At 39.5% G+C, this 24145-nt stretch overlaps 1 protein-coding gene across 12 annotated transcripts in view; it reads left to right on the top strand.

The window, feature by feature from the left end:
- ENPP2 (ectonucleotide pyrophosphatase/phosphodiesterase 2) overlaps window positions 1–24145 on the top strand; it is a 116940-nt gene that overhangs the window by 61715 nt on the left and 31080 nt on the right. For 7 of the 12 annotated variants that reach the window (XM_024345263.3, XM_054656971.2, XM_024345261.3 and 4 more), the window contains exons 9-13: window positions 4292–4347; window positions 10817–10882; window positions 11529–11601; window positions 18400–18508; window positions 21623–21748. In XM_024345263.3, the coding sequence (XP_024201031.1) occupies window positions 4292–4347; window positions 10817–10882; window positions 11529–11601; window positions 18400–18508; window positions 21623–21748 (430 nt within the window). Of the gene's footprint in view, window positions 1–4291; window positions 4348–10816; window positions 10883–11528; window positions 11602–16250; window positions 16407–18399; window positions 18509–21622; window positions 21749–24145 lie in introns of all 12 variants that reach the window. The other 5 variants (XM_016959803.4, XM_009455834.5, XM_009455833.5 and 2 more) reach the window with 1 other exon arrangement.

Raw genomic sequence — 24145 nt, 5'->3', positions numbered from 1 at the left:
CTGCAGTTTTTTCTCTTTGTACTGTATCCAAATGTACCTAGTTAGGGCGAGCTCTGCTAACCTGGCGCCTTTGCTTACCAGCCTCTTATTTTTATTCCAAATTTCAGCTGAAGTGTCTGTCCCCAGGAGGCCTTCCTTCCCCCAGCATTTCCAGCTCTGGCTAAGCAAAGTGACTGTCCTTTGGGCTTTTATATTTTTACTATCACAAATTTGACAATCTCTTTTTATTTTTATTTTTTTTGAGACAGAGTTTTGCTCTGTCGCCCAGGCTGGAGGGCAGTGGCACAGTCTCGGCTCACAGCAACCTCCGCCTCCCGGGTTCAAGTGATTCTCGTACCTCTACCTCCTGGGTAGCTGGGATTACAGGCGTGTGCCACCATGCCCAGATAAAATTTTTTTGTATTTTTAGTAGAGTGGCATTTCACTATGTCAACCAGTCTGGTCTCGAACTCCTGACCTCAAGTGATCTGTCTGCCTTGGCCTCCCAAAGTGCTGGGATTACCGGTGTGAGCCACGGTGCCCGGCCTGACCACCTCCTTTTGAAGTTGGTTATTCACAGGTCTGCTTTACACTGCAGGTCCCATGCAGGTAGGGACTTGGTGTATTTCTGTTTCAAAGACCCAATCTAGAGCCTGGCTCCGCTATTGTGTTTTGGATGGAACTGTTCTTTGTTTCCTTCGGGGGCATATTTGGCCTGTGCTTCCCCTAGGGTAGGTGGCCTTAAGGACAGCACTCCATCTCAGCCTCGGCAGCTCTGGCCACATGCCAACAGCTTCCTCACTCACCTCCTTCTGGCCCTAATCACATGGAAACCAGCTGCATTGGGCCCCAGTCTCTTCTGCTGCCTCCCCCAACCCCCACACCCTTAATTTGTTCTGATTCTCAGCGATTGATCTGCTGAAGCAAGTGCCCCACCGATCCCCTGGTCTCCTGGAATTCTGTTTATCCTAGCTCAATGCTTTCGAATGCAAAGGAATGATTTCCCTTCGAGGAACTGCTAGAAAGACTGCACTAGTAGTTTATGTTTTTTGAAAAAATGTTTTTGGCTAATATTTTTCTTTTTCCAAACTTCTCCTTTTCTCCCAAAGCTACATGCTGAATTTGAGAAAGTGTTGAATTTCATATTTAACCCACTTGGTTCCTGTGGAGGAAACCTTTTTGATTTCTAGTAAATAGCACATCACAAGATACAATGTCATTCCCATTTGTCCCCTTTTCACAAAGCAGCATCTAGGACACAAATGTTGAAAGCTGGGCCTCCAGATAAAGGAAAGCAATGTAGGGAGTTTTGGGATTAGAGGGAGAAAGCCCAAACCCAGTGTTTTCTTAAGCTTATTTTTTTAGTTGTATGATTTTTTTTCTTTTTGTTTTAAAGACAGAATCTCGCTCTGTCATCCAGGCTGGAGGGCAGTGGTGCGATCTCAGCTCACTACAACCTGTACCTCCTGGGTTTAAGCCATTCTCCTGCCTCAGCCTCCTGAGTAGCTGGGATTACAGGTGCCTATCACGATGCCTGGCTGGTTTTTGTATCTTTAGCAGAGATGGGTTTCACCATGTTGGCCAGGCTGGTCGCGAACTCCTGACCTCAGGTGATCCACCCTCTTCGGCCTCCCAAAGTGGTGGGATTATAGGCATGAGCCACCACACCTGGCCTGATTTTTTTTTTTAAACTACCCTCTGAAGAAATTTATATTGCATTCAAATTCAGAGAAATTTTGACACTTATATCTCTGAATTAACAAGGAACCGGGAAGCTTCTCTCTCTCTCTCTCTCTTTTTTATAACCTTATCGGCTTGTATTCACTTTTCTTCTTCTGGACCAATATTTTAGTGCCTTTTTTTCCCCCCTTTGGAAAATGTGCTTTTCATTTTAAGTATTTTATCTTTTTTGTTCAGTTTTTATACTTTTCTGATCATGCTCTCAATTTTCTTTTTGAAAATGTGGTCAACCTGACTTTTACCAAGAAACAGGCAGAATTTTTCTGCTTTTTGATTTTGTTTTTAGAAGAAATACAAATTTTACCTTCAAATTGCCTCCATAGTTTACACTGTATGCTTCTAAGACACTGCTTTTTAAAATTGGTTAGTTTTTTTTTCTGATTACAAGTAAGTTGATTGTCACTGTAAAATTGTTGGAAAGTACAGAAAAATATAAAGAACAAATGATCTTAATTTCGCCATCATAATAATTGTAACATACCCTGTCATTTTCACTCTGTGTGCTCCTTCCTTTTGACACTGCAAAGACCTCTTCCAGTGATCTTTTTTCCCTAAGGATTACTGAGTTAAATTAACTCTCAGAACTTCCTGTTGCCCTAATGATGCCAACATCAGCATGTATTCTACTGTATACTTTTTGAAAGTGCAGGGTCATTATTTGAGAAATTTGTATTAAAAGTGTGTTTTCCTTTAGGAAACTCCATATTAATCTTAAATTTCATAGATGCCAAGTATTGCCTAGTACAATCTTCTTGGAAATAGCAAGGCAGTACATCTAGGAAGTTGTTTGGATATTGGAATGTGCTAAGATTGTGTATAAGCAATTAAAATAAGTATGAAAATAGATCCCTTAATATAAGGAACTGGCCTCTTTGGGAACTGGCATGGTTTTATAGTGTGTCCAGCACTTCATTTGAGCTCATCTTCTTGCTGGTGGAGGTGCTGGAACAAGAATGAATGAAAGTCCAGGACACATTCTGAACCCTAGTTGGGCTGGGGTTCCTGGAGGATGCCAGAATTTGTCTTTAAAATAGAAAGAGCTTTGGACTAAATGGAGTGAAGGACTCTCAGAACAATCTGAGATTCTTATATCTCCAAACATCCCAGGGAACCAAAAGTCTGGCCAAGAAGGTCTGGTCCCTCAGAGCCATGTGAACAGGATGAGGCCCCTACCTCTCCCAGGCTGATGAAATTCACCAGCAGCTCAGAACCCACAGACTGAAGAGTGCTCTGTACGTTCTCCTGCCCCATCCCTCATTTGCCAGCTACAGTAGCTGTTAGTTTGGGGCTGAGGATTTCTAGAGGCTCCAAGGGGTCTGGAACCCTTTTCGAGCTTTCCCAGGGCAGGTATCCCAGGTGATTTTGAAACAATGGTTAAGCTTCTGGATGTTCTCCACCTCCCAGTTACCCATTTCCTCAAAAAATAAGTTGTCACTCTTTAAGGATACTCTCAAAAGCTGGTGACAATGAAACCAGAAAAGGGGCTGGCTACAATTCCCAGATCATTTTTGTTTTGGTCTTAGGCAAACCACAATTCTCTCTCGTATTTGCTTCCATTCTCTTTCTTTAAGTGAGGGGGTTTCTTCTCATAGACTTCTGTTCAGTGGGACACTTGCCATCTTAGGCTGTTTTTAATATTACTAGAATAATTGGATTATTTATTTCCATTATTGCATAACAATAAATATGTAAATTTATCGAGTGTTTGCCAGATGTTAAGACACTGGTTTAAGGACTTTAAATGTATTAACTCATTAAAGCTTAGAATAATCCTATATGCTAGATAAGATTATTTACATTGTAAAGGAAACAGAAACACAAAGATATTAAGTAACTTGCCAAAGGACTACATGGCTGGTAAGTGACAGAAACAAGGCTTAAAATCCAAACTGTCTGGTTGCAGAGCCCAGGTTCTAAACTCCTATATCTTATGCCTCCCCAATAGTACACGGTGTAAAGAATATTTTAAAAACCTTAATGAAATGCTTGGTTCACTTAACTTATTCTAGGAACTTTCCTCTAAAATAACATTTACTAAAAGGCTAGGTAAAAGATTTAGGAAAAATCAAAATTAAAAATTAGCCTTTTCCCCCCTTCTCATTCATCTAGTTTAAACTAAAACAAGACAATCTGGGTTCCAAAATTCTGACATCTGGATGCCAAATTGGGGCACTCCTCTTTGAGGCTTTCAATAGTAAAGGAAACATATGGCCCACTCTTGGGTCCTTTGATGAGCAGAATTATGCTGCATAAGTTAATTGTTCAAAACAATGATCAGAAAAGACAGGTACAGAAGAGAGAGGCTTTTGAGATAAAATAAGATTTTAAAAAATATGTCACTAGAATCATAGCAGGAGCTTTTGAGAGCTTTTGCAGAGAATATATTGAATAACATTTGTGGAAATAATGATTCTGACTTCCAGATGTGAAAATAAATGGTTGCAAATAATGGAAAACTTATGTTGGGGTGTGAGTAGAGTATAAGATATCTGATCTAATGTATTTTAAAAACTTTTTCTTCTTTGACAAAAACACAGAACACATTTTAAGCCGCTTATATTTTCCTCATTAGCTATGGATTACAGCCACCAAGCAAGGGGTGAAAGCTGGAACATTCTTTTGGTCTGTGTAAGTTACCTTTATTTTGTCAATGTTTATAAAATGACAGCTATGATTCAATTTATAAAACATCAATTTAAGTTTTATTTTGTTTCAGTTAAATGTGAAAATATAGAACTTTTGAATATTTACTAAATCAAAATAACCTTCCAGGTGTTTTTTTTTCTGAGATCCTGCCTCTGTGCCTCATCCTACCTTCTCTTTGTCCTCCAGCTCTCCTTTTTTCCATCCTGTCTCTATTTTTTTTTTTTTTTGAGATGGAGTCTTGCCCTGTCACCCAGGCTAGAGTGCAGTGGCGCAATCTTGGCTCACTGCAACCTCTGCCTCCCGGGTTCAAGTGATTCTCCTGCCTCAGCCTCCCAAGTGGCTGGAATTACAGGCACCTGCTACCACTCCCGGCTAATTTTTTGTATCTTTAGTAGAGACAGGGTTTCACCACGTTTGCCAGGCTGGTCTCAAACTCCTGACCTCGTGATCCGCCCACCTCTGTCTCCCAAAGTGCTGGGATTACAGGCATGAGCCACCGTGCCCAGCCCCATCCTCTCTTAACAGAATGTAAGATGGTCTCTCCTTCCGGATATCCTTTAGATTTTTCTATTCCTGTTTGTAGGTTCTTGGTAACTTGCCATCTAGGACATGTATATTTCTCTTAGACTATTTATGGCAGTGGCTGTCGTTATCATTTTCTATAAATATATGACAACATATTATATTTATTTTGGTTCACAACTTAAAAATATCTAGATGGTCTCAGGCCTCTGGGGAGCCGAAGGAGTGGTCTAGAGATTGAAAGTTCCAGACAGGAGACCAAGGGGAAGCCTCTATTTTCACCTCATTTTCCCACTGAACTCCAGGATTTTTCTAATAAGAAAATGGGGCTCCTTCCCATCCCTAAAGAAGTGATGAGGGGATAAGCAGTTAATGTTCATAAGCCTTAAGATGAATCTTACCTAATAAAAGTATCAACATGTTGATGATTTTTAAGGTTCCTTAGTAAGAAAAGGAATCTGTTTCAACTTTCACGGGGATTTTGTTCCCACTGAGATGTTCTTTCCATCTTTTTTTTTTTTTAAAACCACCTAAAGCTGTTTCTGTATTTGCCTGTATGCCTAACAAAAATCTGACTATTCTATAATAGCAGTGTGCTGAGAGCCACTGCAGGCTCAAATTAATCCAGAACGGTACTGTCTATACTCTCTAAAATCAGAAATAAAAGTAGCTTTTTCAGATTTGAAGGGCTAAATTGAAATTGGGTTTGGTGATTTGAATCTAGCACACACTGTCCCTTTAAGAGATTTCTTTCTTTCTTTTTTTTTTTTTAAAGAGGTTTCTGAGCTGAGAAGTAAGTGTAGGTAGGTTGGAAATGATACTGCTTAATATAAACAGCATGTTGATTTACCAGTGTTATCCTATGTGTGACATTTCTTTAACTCTTGACTGTCATAGATGCTCATAGAAGTAATTTCTTCTGTTCTGTAACATATTTGCCTGGCAGAATGGAGAGGAGCCAACAACATAATTAATACTGAGTCCCCACCTTTGCCCCCCTGAAACTGCTGCAAAGCCTCATTGAAAAGGCCCAGTGTTCTGGTTTTGAATGGCAATTTTCTCCACCCATTTGAAATCACTTATAAGAAGGTGGCTTTTGTATGCTCCAAAGATGTCTGTAGCTTTCATTTGCTTCTCAGACTATTATTTTATCTCTGTATCCTGAAAGTGACTTGGATTCATTTTTTCCCCTTTTCTTTGAAGTATTTTACAACTTTAAAAAAATAGGATCACACTTTCAGTTAGTTAAGAGAATATATATGTCAAGGAAATCTACACAGTGTATATTCTGAAAACTTAAAAAAATTTAGAACCTGATTCAAACCATAGACTTAGACTTTGAAGGCCATCTTTTTAACATGGTTCCGTACTGCAACCTAGAATTATTCTTGCCTTTTAAATGATAGTATTTCATTCTGAAATAATCTTCGGCTGATGCTCCATTCTTTTGTGCCAATTCATGTTCAAAGACAGTAATTCTCATTATGTATGATTGTTTACGTTGATTCTCATCCCAGCTTGGCTGCTTATTAGATTGGTGACCTTGGACTAGTGATTTAATCTCTCAACAAATCCATGTCCTCATCTTCAAATAAAAATTACAGTATCTTTGGCTGGGTATGGTGGCTCATGCCTGTAATCCCAGCACTTTGGGAGGCTGAGGTGGGCAGATCACCTGAGGTCAGGAGTTCGAGACCAGCCTATTCAACATGGAGAACCCTCATCTCTCCTAAAAAAAAAAAAAAAAAAAAAAAAAAAAAAATTAGCTGGGCATGGGGACACATGTCTGTAATCCCAGCTACTTGGGAGGCTGAGGCAGGAGAATGGCTTGAACCTGGGAGGCAGAGGTTTCGGTGAGCTGAGATCATGCCATTGCACTCCAACCTGGGCAACAAGAGTGAAACTCTGTCTCAAAAAAAAAAAATACACACACACACACACACACACGCACACACATATATGGTATCTTCATCATGGGATGTTGCAAAGATGCAATGAGGTAACATATTTAAAATGCTTATGGCCGGGCCTGGGGGCTCATGCCTGTAGTCTCAGCACTTTGGAAGGCAGGTGGATCGCTTGAGCACAGGAGTTTGAGACCAAGCTGGGCAACATGGCAAAACCCCATCTCTCCAAAATATACGAAAATTAGCCAGGCATGGTGGCACGTGCCTATAGTCCCAGCTACTTGGGAGACTGAGGTGGGAGGATCACCAAGCCCGAGGAGTTTGAGGCTGCAGTGAGCTGAGATGGCACCACTGCACCCCAGCCTGGGCAACAGAGTGAGACCCTGTCTCAAACATAAAATAAAATAGGCCGGGTGCAGTGGCTCAAGCCTGTAATCCCAGCACTTTGGGAGGCCAAGGTGGGTGGATCACAAGGTCAGGAGATCGAGACCATCCTGGCTAACACGGTGAAACCCCCTCTCTACTAAAAATACAAAAAATTAGCCAGGCGTGGTGGTGGGCGCCTGTAATCCCAGCTACTCAGGAGGCTGAGGCAGGAGAATGGTGTGAACCCAGGAGGCGGAGCTTGCAGTGAGCCGAGACCATGCCACTGCACTCCAGCCTGGGCGACAGAGCGAGACTCCATCTCAAAAAATAAAAAATAAAATAAAATAAAACAACATAAAATGCTTATTAGGGTATTTGGTACACAGAGAACAACTAATAAATGGTATTTGTTTTCTTATTCACATTCTCTCTTTCAACATTGACTAGACAAGGGCTATATATGACTTAAGATAATTTGCTCTCCTTTACTAGTAAATACTTAACTTAGTCTTTTTTTTTTTTTTTTGACCATTTCTAATATACTTGGTCTCATGACAAATTCTCCATCAATCAGTGGTGGTGAAGACAGCAACATGTACCCCATTTCTTTTTTTGCTCTTTCTTGGTCAGATTTATTTGTGCTGTCTGTGCATTGTATTTGAATATTTGAAATGCTAATGGCTAAGGGCCATGTCCTTTTGGTCTTTGAGGTTATTTCATAAAGATAATCTAGAACTCCTAGGAAACAGAGACAACCTTGCCCAACTCCTCATTTAAGAGATTAGAGGCCGGGTGTGGTGGCTCATGCCTGTAATCCCAGCACTTTGGGAGGCTGAGGCGGGTGGATCACTTGAGGTCAGGAGTTCAAAACCAGCCTGGCCAACATGGTGAAACCCCGTCTCTACTAAAAATACAAAAATTAGCCAGGCGTGGTGGCAGGCACCTTTAATCCCAGCTACTTGGGAGGCTGAGGCAGGAGAATCGCTTGAACCGGGGAGGTGGAGGTTGCAGTGAGCCGAGATTGTGTCACTGCACTCCAGCCTAGGCGACAGAGCAAGACTCCATCTCAACAACAACAACAACAACAACAACAAAAAAAAAAAAAAAGAGAGAGAGATTGAGAGGTTAGAACACTAAGGCCTAGAGAGGTTAAATGTTGCACCTAAGGTCAGAGGTAGGATGGCTACTCAGACCTCCAGCGTCCTCATCTTATTCTCAACACAAACACAATCAGCCCCTGCCCAGAAAAGAATTATCACTTGCTTATCTTTCCCCCAAGAAAATGACGACCCCTCCATAATAGTCTTTTTGGTAGGAATATCTTTATTTACGTTTACACAAATGCCTTAAACCCAATATGCCCTTAACAAATATTTTGTGAATGAATATATCGTCTCTGCAGACCTATACATTTAGTATATAACAATAAAAGCTAACATTTTTCTAAACCCTTTCTATGTGCCCAGCACTATTCTAAATGCTTTTCACTATTCTAAATGTATTCTCTTTTCACCTTTACTACAACTTTATGAGATAGGTACTGTTATTGTCCTCGTTTTCCAGAGGCATCAAAAGTTTAGATAACTTGCCAAGTCTTATCACCAGCATTTGTTGGAGTCAGGATACAAACCCAAGCACTCTGGCCTCATAGCTGGTGCTTTTAATTCCCTGTCTACCGTTGTTCAAGTACCCCATCCAACGAGGGCATTCAGGGGTGAGCATTCTGAGCTTGACACAGATTCTGTTAGTTTGTATTTTTCCATTAGTATTAAAAGTGGGTTCATTAGGGCCCATTTCTGTGGCTTAACACCAATTACGTAAAATAAAGCAGCTTTTAGGCAGGTAGTGAAATAAAGTAAAATGAAAAGGCTCTGGCATTCACTTTTTTTTTTTAAACAGGAAAGAATTCAAAGTATGCAATTATTTTGCTCAGATACAAAGGATTTCTAAAGCTGAAGAATTAAATTCCTTAAGTGATTAACCTGGCTTTGCTCTGCCTAGTTCTAATTCAATTATAGGATATAGTGATCAGGGTCACATTTATCCAATAACATTGGAATATGTTTAAATTTGGACTCATTTTATGGCACACGTGATTTTCTGGTCTTGTGTGATAGTTCCAGAAAGAGAGGGTGCCTGGGGAATGACAAATCCCTGTGAGCTGGATGGTGATGGGGGAGGAAGAGAAACCACTTGATGAGAGCCCTGGCTTGAGGATTTATCCTTCTCCCAGCTCTCTCACTGCTCATGTCCACTGAGAGTAAAAGTTTAAATGGCTCACCAGTGTTCCACAATAATTTTTCCTGACCACATTTAAACTTGTGCTTTAGTTTGAATTCATCATGAACATGCCTCTAATGCCTGGTCTTGGATCGGGGAGTGAAAATGCATTTTGTGCTCCCTGTTGGGAAAGAGTGGGTGAATTTCCCCTGACTAAAGATATCACTCAGCTTGTGAGCATCTGAATGTAACTCAGCCGGGGATGCAATACTGTCATGTTAGCTGCGAGGCCTTAGAGCCCTTAAAGCTAGTGCCAGACTTAGGGTAATTATATTTCAACAGAGGAAAGAGACTTAAAGACAAAAGTTATTGTGGATGAAGATTATACCCTTTTTGTCAGTCTCTTAATTATATGTGCCTATTCTTTTTTTTTTTTTTTTTGAGACAGAGTTTCACTCTTGTTGCCCAGGCTGTAGTGTAATGCTGTAATCTTGGCTCACTGCAACCTCTGCCTCCTGGATTCAAGCGATTCTCTTGCCTCAGCCTCCGAAGTAGCTGGGATTACAGGCATGTGCCACCATGCCTGGCTAATTTTGTATTTTTAGTAGTGACGGGGTTTTGCCATGCTGGTCAGGCTGGTCTCGAACTCCTGACCTCAGGTGATCTGCCTGCCTCGGCTTCCCAAAATGCTGGGATTATAGGCATGAGCTACTGCACCTGGCCTATTCTTGGTAGATTTTTACAGGGCTGGAAGAAAATGGCAAGAATACCTTCCCTAACCCATTATTTTATAGAGGAGGAACTTAAAGTTTCAGGTTAGATAGTGTTTCTAAAGTCATACCGTTATTTAGAGGCAGAATGATGACGAATTATGATCATTAATAAAAATATGTTTTTAAAGAACTTACTGTGTCTTAGGCACTGGACATGCCCTTTCCTTGTCTTGTCTCATTTCATCCTTACAACCAAGCTGTACAGTGTCCTTTGCTGTTAGCTTTATCTTACCGATGAGTAAACTGAGACCGAGTGGTCAAGAGAGGTCACACTGCCAGCAAGAGGCGGACTGGGGATGTAAGTACTGATCCCTTTATGGCCACAGCTAAAGGCTTGACAGAATAAATGACAGTGATTCTGAAACCAGGATCCTTTCTGCTTGTAGTGGAGTTTCTGATTAGCAAGACAAGTTCCTCATTCTGACTGTGAATCAGAGTTTCCAGTGTAGTCTTCTGTGGAAGAGGTTGAGCAACGTAATATGTTGCAAATGGAAATAGTAGTTTAAACGCTAATTCGAAAGAGGGCCCTTTACTACAAATGAAGTGAAAACAGATGGTGGTAAATAGAGAGCATTTGGCCTGGGTGCAAGAGCAAGCACTCATCAGGCTTGAGTTTGTGGAAATGAAACCTAACAACATGCTTTGCTTGCTTTTACCCTCCAGTGTCATCCCTCACGAGCGGAGAATATTAACCATATTGCAGTGGCTCACCCTGCCAGACAATGAGAGGTATTTATTTCTCTCTTTCTTCTTTCTTCAGTACATTTCTATCTTAGTTTAGAATTGCGTGAAACACTAGACTGTGGAATAGAAGCACAGCTAATGTTTGGAATTAAAAGTTTTGTGGTTCTTAGCCTTAAGTGTTACTTCCCTAAGAAGGATACAATAGACTTTGGTTATTGGGACCATTTAATTACTTGGATTACTGCAGCTATTAATTCTGTCCACTACAGCAGAGCTGAAGGGAGTTTCTGGCTTTGATAAATGAACCAGCAGCATCCCAAGGATTACAGAAGTATAAAGAGAGACGCTTCTCTGTAATGGAGTTAGTTGTTGTTTCAGGCTGCAGATTGCACAGCCCATGTGAATTACCGCCAGGCTCTGTTATCTTGAGGGTCAAGGATCTGAGTACAGGTTCAAGTTTTCCTTTGTGACTTTTGATTCCTGAAGGTGGTTCCAGACAGTTACCACAGATGTGGAGGTGGTCATAGAAGCAACAGAAAAAAAAAAAAGTTTTCCATGCTAACATGAATAGTAGTTAAAGGATAAATTAAACTTGAGAACATTTTTTTTTAAATGCGTTTTTTTAAAATATGTGATATTTTTTGTTACATGTGGTTTAGGAGAGATTCTGAACCTTCCAATTTTCTTATAGGCCTTCGGTCTATGCCTTCTATTCTGAGCAACCTGATTTCTCTGGACACAAATATGGCCCTTTCGGCCCTGAGGTTAGTGGTTTAGCATCTGCCTGAGAAGAATCTGTGGCCCTAGGCTACCTGATCTACTGACTTTATTTCAGGATTTGTATAAAGTCTGGATGGATGTTTCTATCTACATGGTTTATGCAAAGTCAAATAACTACAAGACTAAAAAATTTTTTAAAAATCTTAAAACGACCTGTTTCTGTTACAGGAGCTTCATTTCAGATTGATTTGATATTTAAATAATAATATATCCTAAACTTGATGTTAACAGGAGATGGGGTGTGTTCTAGCCTTGTGGGCGTCAGTTGGAGGGTGAATAATTCGGAAGAGTTGGCATTTGCCTTCAATGGGCTAGGCATGGAAAAAAATCTTGAGATGAAACCTGCAATGCAAAACATTGTAAATGAATTTCAGCACCCTTGAAATGATTAGGCAGTTTAGAGAGGGTAGATCAGCTAAGCAGCTCCAATAACCTTGGCAGATATAATACAATCAACTTGGCATAAGTTATAGTAATGGACCCTTTTGAATTTAATACATTTTGGCATAGGTATATATACTGTGAAATTGTCACCACATTCAAGATATGAACATAGTCATCACCCCCCAAAGTAACATAAATTCTTGAGAAAAATATACCACTGAATGAATCTGCTTAGCAGAGCAGGCTGACTTTTTTTTTTTTTTTTTTTTTTTGAGACAGAGTCTTGCTCCGTCACCTAGGCTGGAGTGCAGTGGTGCGATCTTGGCTCACTGCAACCTCCACCTCCCAGGTTCAAGTGATTCTCCTGTCTCAGCCTCCCGAGTAGCTGGGATTACAGGCGTGCACCACCATGCTCGGCTAATTTTTGTATTTTTAGTAGGGACAGGTTTCCGCCATGTTGTGCCAGGCTGGTCTCTAACTCCTGACCTCAGGTGATCCACCAGCCTTGGCCTCCCAAAGTGCTGGGATTGCAGGCGTGAGCCACCACACCCAGCTGAGGGTGACATATTTTTATCAAACACTCAGCCATCATTGTGGAAGACAATCTGTGAGGTAGTGTCCAGTATAATTTCAAATTCAGAAGGTGGGAAAGGAATGGTTAGAAATGTTCCCACATTTTCAGCATAGATAGTAAAAAATATGATGGAGTTTGCAAATCTAAACTTTTAAATATTTTTAAATATTTAAGTAGCCTAGTAACCCATAGGACACTGCTGACTATAATTAAGTTCATTGTTTTCAGATGAATTAGAAATACAGGTAAACATATCTTGGTTTAAACATACTTGGTTAAACATACTTGGTTTAAGTATTTTTGACAATACTTAAGTATTTTGACAATACTTGCAGCATGTGACCAAGGAGTCATAAGTGTTTCTGAATGCTTTGACATCAATTCAGAGGTGATTTATTTAAGCACTAGTAACTAATAGCTACGTAAAACCACTCTTAGTCTTAAATCACTGAAGTTATATAAGTCAGATGCTCTTTTTCTGTCCCTTTGAAGTTTAACCCGTCTTGTATGATTGTGAAACTAAAATGATAAAATGAGATAAACATCTGCATACATGATGCCAGTAAAGAACACCAAAGCAAGAATGGCTGTTTTATTTTTAGATTGACTTTCTTTGAGATTAACCTAAAGGGAACAAAAGGAACCACATTTTATCAAAATGTTCACAAAACAAAACAAAACACCTAAGCAGTTCCATGTTCCCTACTTAAAAGTTTGACTTCTTGGGTAATAGCATCCCCTCAAAGAACCTGTGGGGTAGGCAAAATGGATTGGTATAGCCATCCTTTTAAAAGTAGGACTCCGGTACTCTCGCTTGGCTGCTAAGTGGAGAACTTGAAGATAGCACCACAGAACTTTTGACTCCCAGAGCACACTCCCTTCCATGGAACCATTTAACCCTCCTGCAGTCCAGGAGATAAGCAAAGTGGCCAGTTAATAACTATGTTCAAATTATATGAACATTTTCTTTATGGCAAAAGTTTGGCTTTTAATAATACAGATGAGGTATAACTCAAACCTTAAAAGTTATATGGCTTAATGATAAATGTTCTTAATCAATAAACATCTTTGGGTTTCTAATAGGTGTAGTTCAGTTACAATTAAATGCATGAAAGTATATGTTTGTGTGAATTAAGAAACAAATAAGTTTTTTTGAAAGTACTGAGTAGGGAATAAATGAAGCGGGATACAGGATGCTTTAATTTGCTATAATAATTTTTCTATGCCCAGGGTTGCTCGTAAATATATAAACAGAGATTTTTCCTATAGTGCCTTTGAATTAAGAGTTGAAAGTATTCATGTTATGTTTTTTTCAGTATTACTACTTCTTGCAGCTAGGGTATTTTCATATGTCTACTGGATAAACTCTTAATTGGGTATCTTGGAGTATATCTTCAGTAATGGTAATCTGATAACCTGGTCATTTTCTTCTCATATGGCAAAGGATATTTTCAGATTTCAATTATTTCTCATCTGGTTCTAGGAATCTTATTTTAACTGAATGAAAAACAAAATAGTTTATACTTTTAAAACATGAAACCAAAGCAAGTCAGCAAAAATTCCCTTCTATTGTAGGCTAATCGGTTTATACACCTGTGTATCCTATATGCCTACCTATATATCATCATTTACACTTATTATACATGAAAAGATTATAACATACTAGTTGAAAGATTATTTTAAAATCAGTAACATATCTTTTACATATAAGAAAATAACCTATATTTGAAATTTCATTGAAATGATTTTAACTACCAAAATGCTATATGCTACAATAAGATGAATTCAGTTGAAATTTGTGCTTTATTTGCTAAATATTTGAGTACACATTTTTTCAGGATGATTCTCAAAAGCTATTAAATGAGATGACCAAACATTGAGTTAATAGTTCAAGAAATGGTGTATTGCTCCTGGTTTCAGAGTGTAATGGTGAATGTTCAAAAATATGCTTGCTTTTGATTATTGGCGCAATCTTTTTCTTTTTGACCTTCTATGCTTTTTCTGTGACCCCTTGTTCGGCTGCTCTTCCGGGCCTACAGACAGAGCTTTGGCTGGCTAGTCTCTACCTTCAGATGGCAAAGTATCCTGAAATGCAGGGAAATTTGCACCTCTACCTCCCATCCTCTTAATAACCTCAGGCTAAAATTTCTAAATTCAGGCTAAAGTATGGCTGGTCAGTGAAAACTTAGCTTTCATGTACCTCTAACATTTGAAGAAGGAAATACATGCGATATAATCACTGGATGAAAACCCAGTTTGACTAAACCCTACTCTTCTGCTCCTCTAACCTGCTGCAATTGGAAGGGCTCACCTTTGGAGTCTTTGGAATGTTGAGGTCTCTTGCAAATGGCATAGAGTTTGATGGGCCGACTTGAGCGCTAGCAGAATGTATTCAGTGACCATGAAACGGAAAATCCTCTTTTCCTTTTGCTGCTTTTCTTATGGAGATTTGCCTAAAACTAGGAGCATTAAAAAACAAACAAACAAAACCAAAGTCTTTGGGGCTGTGTCTTTTGATCGCTTTGGTGGAGAGAGAGGATGAGACAGAAACAGAAGTGCCTTTGCCGTGGCTTGCCCTGGAAACAGTGAAATCGCATGGCAGATGTTCCCCTTCTTGGATACACTAACATTGTTTCTCCTCCCGCCCCTTCCTGCATCTGAATGGCTCTCAAGACATTCCCCCGCCCCGAGAGAAGTCAGTGAGGTAGACAGCAAGGCTTGCTGCTTTAATTCACCTTTGCACCATCAGCAAATCAGGGGCCTGTTTTTCCTCCAGCATTTGGAAATCCCAAAAGGTTATCTTCAGTTTATGTGTCAACTTCACTGCTCTCTGGATTTTCAAAACAAAACCCATAGCATGCAACGCCCCTTAAAAGCAGGTTTCTGATAGCAAGAGCATAAGTAGACTCTTTCTTGGTCTGTATATACCAAGACAAAAAAGAGATGACTTTTTGATGACTTTTTAGATTTTACCTAATTTTAAAAGGACTTTAACTTAGAGTTCCTCCGTAGTGAAAACCTTAATTGTCAGTGAGTTCTCTCTCCTGCTGAAAGTCCTGATTTGTGGGAGTACGTTTATGATTAAGGAGGATTACTTATTATTTATGTTTCATTCCATCCTTGGTTTTAAAATTTTTCACTGGATCCTTGCCAATGAAAGTGACAGTTGCTTTGACATAGTTGCTGACGTGAACAGAAAGATACTTGTCAGATTCTGAATTGGAATCACTTACATGAACCTCATTGTCCTCTTGAAATGACCAAGTGGCTAGTATTTAGCCTACTTTTCAGTTAGTTCTTTATAAATGGAGAGCTTTTCATAACCAAAGACCAGTCTCTCCCTAAGGCAGGAGTTATGGAATACAGAGCTTGTCTAATGCCACCTTCCCATACATCCATAAATATCAGCCAAAAGAAACCCACATGACTAGATTTTCTTAAATTGGATTCTTGTTCTCAGCGAAGAAGCTGTGACAACAGTATCAACATCAATTTAGGAGGCTTCTCTCCATAGAGTTCCTCTAATCATCCATCCCTCATTCCAATTTTTTCTCACTTAAGGAGCCTTAGTTATTCTGAGACTCTGCTGATCCCAGATGGGAAAGTATAAGCTTTATATCTGACTCAGAGGGACAGACGACTTCTGAGTCCAGACATCTCTATCCGCCAGTACAGGAGAGTAGTTATGGCTCACCTTTTACTCCGGCTAAGAGACCTAAGAGGAAAGTTGCCCCTAAGAGGAGACAGGAAAGACCAGTTGCTCCTCCAAAGAAAAGAAGAAGAAAAATACATAGGATGGATCATTATGCTGCGGAAACTCGTCAGGACAAAGTAAGTTTATCTATTGTTCCAAAGCTTTGTGGCGGGCAGGTCTGAATTGAAGGTTGCCTTCAGTGCCTTGGTTGGAAAATCGGCTGAGCAAGTTTTAGAAAAACTCTGGTGCATTGACCTTGGCTTTGAGTCCAGAAGAATGTGGTACTTCAGAGGTTAACACTGATGTGAAGACTGCCTGAACTCAACATGACAGGAAAAAAAGAAGTCTTTTCCTTTTTTTACGAGTTAGTTGCCCTAAAACTAGTATTAACATTTAGGCTGGAGTGACTATTAAGATTGGTTTTGTTTGTACTTATTCACAGAATCAGTCACATGGTTTGTGGCCCTGGTTCTTGAGAACAACCCTGCAAGGTAAAAGGAAGTATTCTTAAAGACAATGTGGATTAGAACTCAATAGGAAGTTGGCTTAGATTAGGGGTCTGTACCTTCAGAGATCAGGAAAGGTGTAGGTTGTAGAGAAGGAAATAGCTAAGACAGAAAGACAGAGAAAATAATGGGCGGATAGAGTTGTATGTAATTTCCACAAGTAATGTCTACTCTTCCCAGTATGTTCAGAAGAGCCTATCGGTTGTTGCTTTTCCTAAAACCTTTGAATACCTCTGAGGCAGTATCTTATTTGTGATGCTCTGAACTGATCCCTAAGAAGTAGGTTCTGGATTTTACCTGAGTCATCCTGCTGAGTAAAGGAAAATAAGTCATTGCCAAAGATCAAAACACGTTGTGCATTTGGTATTTCTTTATCTAGACAGAGATCTTCGAGGAGAGCATGATTTTCTCAGAAGCAAATACCACTTTGTTCCACACCCGTTAGTCCCTTCTGATTATTCTGCACATGTCTTTCTGAAACTTTCAACTGTGGCTTCCTCCTTGGAATAGGACTTGAAATACTGACTCCCGTCATGAAGAAAAAAACAAAAGTTTACACCTGATTTCCCAATGAAATAATAGGAGGAAAGGTCTTGATTCATCTGAGAAGATGCTAGTGGAAGATAATATTATGTGTCTGAGTAAAAATGATATTCACATCCTTTCTGTTCTTATCTTAATCATCTTGGGTATATTTATGTGATTGTTAGCTAAGCTATAAAATTCATCTAAATATACTCCCTGTATCTTTCTATTCTTTGTCTGATCAGATGTTTCTTAAAAATCTTCCCATTGCACAGCTAAAGATGAAAGGGGGACGGAGAGCCTCTAGTATGTGAGAACATTCATGCTGTTAGAAACTTCCATTTGAAGTAAGAAAATGAGAAATGGATAATGTTTTTTAGGCTTTGGAAATGGTCTTCAGAAAAGAATTGAGTTTTCATATTTTGTTAAAGAAGAAACCTTCTAGAACAAACTCATGGTTCACTTCTTTTTAAGTTAGGACTCTTACAGATTCTTGTTTCACTCAAAATCAGCTTTGAAAGAACTAAAGTGAGAAGCAATAACTTGTTTCTTAGAATAGATTCTTCTGTTAAGAATCTATTGCTTTCAGATGCCAACAGTTAAATTACTTAGAACAAGATGGATCTCATTGTATTAATGATATTCTAATTTATTATCCAGTGCAACGTTGTGATTTTAACCTCAGAACAGCTTTGGATTCACTTAGTGTCTATCTTCTTGCCATGGTTCAAAATCTAATGTGATTTCACTTAGGGACTTTCTGTTTACTCTCAAAACTCTTGGATTTAAAGGATGCTGTCACATATTAGAAAGTCGATTTTATCTCTTAGAGAATTTTCATTAACAATATTTTTGACATTTTTATATCAAAGAATCTTTAAAGGGATTGGATGAGGAGAGGTTTTAATTCTGTCAAAAGATACAAATATAACGTGCTTAGACCAGATTTCCATTAAGAATGGCAGGCAAATCTCCCCAGACAAAGCTCTGCCTCTGGGCCGGAAGTTTTCTTTCCAAAATGTTCTAGGGGTAGATCTATGAGAGACTGAAAGGGAAAGAAAGAAAACCCTGTGGGGACTAACTTGCTTTTTTTTCCCAGATGACAAATCCTCTGAGGGAAATCGACAAAATTGTGGGGCAATTAATGGATGGACTGAAACAACTAAAACTGCATCGGTGTGTCAATGTCATCTTTGTCGGAGACCATGGTAAAGCTTTGTTTTTTCTTTACTAATAGGATAGATGGATAATGTTTCTGATCATATTGAGGAAAAGAATCCTTGCCCTTAGAAGCCAAGACTCCATTCTTAACCTCATCCCTGCTTTCTTTAAGATGGGGATGGAAATCAGGCCAGGATTGAAAAGTATGAGATGACCTGAGAGATCCCTGGGTTCATTTTGATCAAAAGCTGGGACTTCTTATATATTTCTGTTATTTGCAGGAAAGACCTTTCTACAAAAATCTGTCTCTCGTTAAAGCAACACAGACAGTTTCCTTGTGACATTAATAGCTTCTTCTGTGAATGTGACATATCAGGTGATAATCTCCTATCCCTGCCAGCCACATCCCCAAAACGAGCCCATGGAGTTTATATGGTTAAAAAATACGTCTAAATATGATAAAGAAGCAGAGATATGGGATTCTTGTCAAAGAAGTGGCGTGTAAGTCAAATCATTTCCCCGAATCCACTGAGGGAAGTCAAGGTCCAAACCGGAAGGCCCTGCTGTAATTCAGATGACTGTTAAAGAGAGGAAGAAGCATTATAGGAAGTAGTTTTTCTAAATCACTTTATGAAGTAGAAAAATTTATGACCAATTCTTTGAAGAGATCAAGAGCATCATAAACATTATATGACTGTAGAGCTGTGCAGGGGGTGGGGGCTCAGAGACATGCAGACTGAGTTCTAGAGGGTATCTCCTGTAATCCAGAACTATTAGATTGAAACAGTAGCATTGGAATTTGGGGCTTCTCCCTTCTAGTGGAGTTTGGAGGATGAAAATTGGCTGACTCTTTGGCAGTTCTGTTAAGAATGGTAGGCAAATCTCCCTAGCTCTGGTCCTGAAGGTCTTTCCAGAATGTCCTAGAAGATCTATGAGAAATTAGAAAAAAAAAAAAAAAAAGCCAAAGAGATTAGCTTTCTCCTCTTGAGTGGGCTAGATGTAACCCTTTGCGAAGTCATGCTCCATGCATTCGGCTTAGTGGAGAGCTACACACAGGTCAGAGAAGTTGGAGCATGTGTCACAGCTGATTGAATTTAAGTTGCCCAGAGGTGTCAAGAGCATTTGCTCACATGCTGGAGCCAGACGTCTAAGTAGAAGGGTCCCAATGAATCATGTGCTGAGGCATTGTAAAGGTCATGGATAGGTTAAAACCTTGGCTTGTCAGTGTGTAGGCTTCCAAGATGAGTAGATCCATTTGGTTTGGGACAACTACAGCACTTCTTCTTCTTCTTTTTTTTTTTTTTTTTTTTTTGAGATGGAGTTTCACTCTCATCGCCCAAGGTGGAATGCAATGGTGCAATCTCGCTCACTGCAACCTCCACCTTCCGGATTCAAGTGATTCTCCTGCCTCAGTAGCATCAGTAGGGATTACAGGCACCTGCCACCAGGCCCGGCTAAATTTTGTATTTTTAGTAGAGATGGGCTTTCATCATGTTGGCCAGGCCGGTCTCGAAGTCCTGGCCTCAGGTGATCTGCCTGCCTTGGCCTCCCAAAGTGTACAGCACCTCTCTCTTAAAAGATGGTATGGTTTAGTGTTTTAGGGCATGGTCTTTGGAGTCATAATGAATTTTATTGGAGTTCAAATTGCACTGTGTCATTTAACAGCTATATGACACTATACACCTTTTGTGGCCTCTCCAAGTCTCAGTTTCCTCATCTGTCAGGTGAGAACATTAACACCCCTCCACAAAGTTAGTCTGCAGAGTGAAGGCTGATGACGCTTGAGGAGCACTTAGCATAGTGCCTGATGGACTTCAAAAGTAAAGGAGATTGCTCACATTTGGGGTGGCATAAGGGACTTCCTAGAAATATAACAAATGGGAAAGACTTTCAGCCCTCTATTAGTAGGTATTTGGGGACTTTCCCTTCCCGCGCTAACATTGTACTAAAACACAGTAGCTCTTCATTGCTCTATTTTTCTTCCTAAGGGTTTAACTGTTAAAGTGCAAGATATATAATCCTTATGCTGTGTGGTTTTTCTTGCATTTCATTCCAATTTGTATTAAACAAGGGAAGGTTCTGGATCTGGGATCCTGGGAGGTGATTATTTGAATTTTACCAGATCTGGGGTACTCTGGGTTGTATTTCCTTATTTTAAAACCTTTGGGCATCCTTTACAGGATATAAATATATGAGTATTCTCCAACAGGGTTATTTTCCCTGTTAGAGAATATGTACATATTGAATTGTACTGAGCAATATATTAAAATGTTCCAGGTCATCTCATACATTTCAATAAGATCTCTAGTAGCCTCCATAGTCTATGATGCTAAGATTTGAGTTTACAACAATGTTTTAAATAAAAGCATTTTAATAAAAGAATTTTCCTTGATGGGGACACACAACAAATCTTGGGGTGGAGGAGAAATATTTGTTGTTTAAAAAAATTCCCTACCTAGAACCTTCTTGCTTTAGTTGCTAGCTTTCAGTTCTGACTAATTACATTGTTTACAACTTGTTTTCAATGTTATTTTGTTTTTCAGTTTGGGTGGTCATTGGAACTGACATTTTTCTTTCTCATCTCTTGTTGCCAGTATTGTTTTGTCAGTAACATCCAAGGCCACCAGTGGAGACAGTGAGGACTGGTGATTATGTACTCAAGACAGGAGATATATTAGAGAGTTGGAAAATGACATTTTGTAAAAGAGACACAGAACTGTATATTCCATTTATACCACCCCCAGCTGGGAAGAGTTTGATGCAACCTAGGGTTTCTTTTTTTTTTTTTTTTTTTTTAAAGAATAGATCTTTTTCATAAAGACTCTGTCAATAATTATGTTTGTTGTTGTTGTTGTTTAAATCATGGTGACTTCCTTTGTCTTGCTATTCTGGCTGAGTGACTTAAAATGTAATTGAGGTAATGCACTTTCAGCCTTCTAGTGCTTGCAAGATGATATGGCTAAGTAAAAGTCTAGAGAAAAGATTATACAGAGAAGCCTTAAACCATTTAAAGTCAAATACAAAAATCTCAAAAGTCAGGGCTCTTCCCATTAAGTTACTGAAAACTAACTAAAGAGATGCCTGGATGTTATCTTTAGTGTCTATGTTAAGATTTTCATTTTAATCTTGCCTGAAAATATTCTTTTTCTCCCTCCCCATAGGAATGGAAGATGTCACGTGTGATAGAACTGAGTTCTTGAGTAATTACCTAACTAATGTGGATGATATTACTTTAGTGCCTGGAACTCTAGGAAGAATTCGATCCAAATTTAGCAACAATGCTAAATGTAAGTTGATTCTTAAAATATTAAGTGGTTAGAGTGGTAATACAATGGAATAGGTAAGGGCTTGTTTTCTAAAGCTGAAATACTTGGGTAAAAATTCTGGCTCTGCTACCGCTTAGCTGAGTGACCTTAAATAAGTCATTTAGACTCTAAGCCTCAGTTTTTTCATCTGAAAAATGGGGATGATAAATGCTGGCAGCTATCTGTAGAAATTAATCTATGCATATTGCTTAGAGTGGTTCCTGGCACATAGTAGCATTATATAAATATTTGCTCTCATTCTTATTATGTGGAAATTGCACTTAGTTTGAAGCATATTCATGACCGTAAACAGAAGTTTATAAGATAAGAATTTTTTTAATAAGAAATTCAGGCTGATCCTTTTTATAGATGAAACTAGAGGGTCTATGTAAGGGCTGGCAGAACCACATTTGGACTGTGGGGGTTCCTAGGAGCCTTGTGGAACGGAGTCCATTCTCTTTGTAAAAGTGATTGGTAGAACCTAGTAGGAAAAGATATTAAGCCCTTGGGAAGTGGCAGCTGTCCTGAAAGATTAGAAATAAAAATAAACAGGAATAATCTTGTCACTTATGTTTTACATGTTTATGTTATGATCTACCACTGATACAAACTTAATTTGTGGACTAAGATTTTTAGGTGCTGTCTACCTAGCTTTTGAGAAGTCCATAGTTTTCTTGGGGTTATGCCGCACTTTGAAAAAAAAATTCTTTAGAGTTTTTAGCCTTGGGAATAAGAAACCATTGACACCAACCTTACAGCTTTGGAAAATTAAGTTTTTCCCTAATTATGTTCCTGAGTCAACACAACTGGAACTGTTCCAGGGTCAGCTCCAGACCATGTTGTGAAATAAACAAAATGTGGGTGTTTCTGCCCTCTCTCCTCCATGACCTTTCCTGTCCCTGTGTCCTCCCTTTTCTGCCCTCGCATAGACTGGATGCAGTCGCTGTGGCACCCCTCGATTTTAGTATTTGCACTTCAGGGCTATGCAAAAAAGATTTTCTCTATTTTTAACAGTATTTCTGACATTAGTACATGTAATGGGGAGGTTGGTTTGGAGGAGAAAAAAAAACCTTCTCATGGCCCATGAAATCATAACTATCAATGATAAAAATTTTTGTACTTTACAAAAACACTTTCCAATGTGGTTTCATTTTGTGGGAGACAGTAGCATGGGGTGGTGACAGGCACAGATGTCTGGGTTCATATCTCAGCTCTGCTCGGTACTCACCATGTGACGCCCTGTACCTCTGCTTCCTCATCTGCAAGGTAAGGATTATTAGGAAGATTAAACAAGAGATTGTGTTTACATAATTTAGATCAGTGCTTAGCACATAGTCAAAGCTATATAAAGGTTGGATATGATGATGATGTCTTAGTCATACCACTATTTCAGATAGACACACACACACATACACACACACTCTTATTTAATCCTTTTAATAGCATTGTGTGATAAGTATCACTATCCCTTTTATAGTCAGTAGAAATCGAGGCTCAGAGAGGGGTGAGGGAACTAGCTTCGAGGATGATGGTTAGTAAGTTGCAGATCTGAGATTTGAAGCCAGATTAGCTGAACCACCGCCCTTTCTTCACACAAAATGAGGACTGTTAGCCTGCAAAGACTGAGTTCTTCAGAATTGAAGGATCGACGTCCCCAGCATGGACTCAGGCATTGGATATTCCTAGTAATTCTCTGGGACTTATCTGAGTACATGCTATTTACTTCTCTTCATTGTCAAAGACCATGAACTTACTCTGTTTCGTCCCTTTGAGGAATATGATTTATGAGGCCTGGCTTGCTCAATCAGGTTGCTTGAGTGTCAGAGTGCCAACTCCTCCTCCTTCTGAAAACCCATTGGCTTAGTGAGGATTTGAACAGCATTTACCTCCCAGGGTTATTGTGAATGACCAGAGAGAAAGTGCCTGCAAAGCTCTTTTTTTTTTTTTTTTTTTTTTTTTTTTTTTTGAGGCGGAGTTTTGTTCTGTTGCCCAGGCTGGAGTGCAGTGGCTCCAACTTGGCTCACTGCAACCTCTGCCTCCTGGGTTCAAGCAATTCTCCTGCCTCAGCTTCCCAAGTAGCTGGGACTACAGGCACATGCCACCAAGCCTGGCTAATTTTTTGTATTTTTAGTAGAGATGGGATTTCACCATGTTAGCCAGGATGGTCTCGATCTCCTGAACTTGTGATCCACCCACCTCTGCCTCTCAAAGTGCTGGGATTACAGGCATGCGCCACTGTACCCGGCCACCTGCAGAGCTCTTATAGAAAGACAGGCACATAGTATGAAATCTATTCGGGCTATTATTATTACATTATTACTTATTTGCCTTCTAGTAAGAGATGCAATTAAGGCCAATGGAATACACATTTTAGTTTCG

Source organism: Pan troglodytes, chromosome 7 (assembly GCF_028858775.2).
Source record: "Pan troglodytes isolate AG18354 chromosome 7, NHGRI_mPanTro3-v2.0_pri, whole genome shotgun sequence".
NCBI classification, from domain to species: Eukaryota; Metazoa; Chordata; class Mammalia; order Primates; family Hominidae; genus Pan; species Pan troglodytes.
This window is presented reverse-complemented; position numbering and strand designations above follow the sequence as displayed.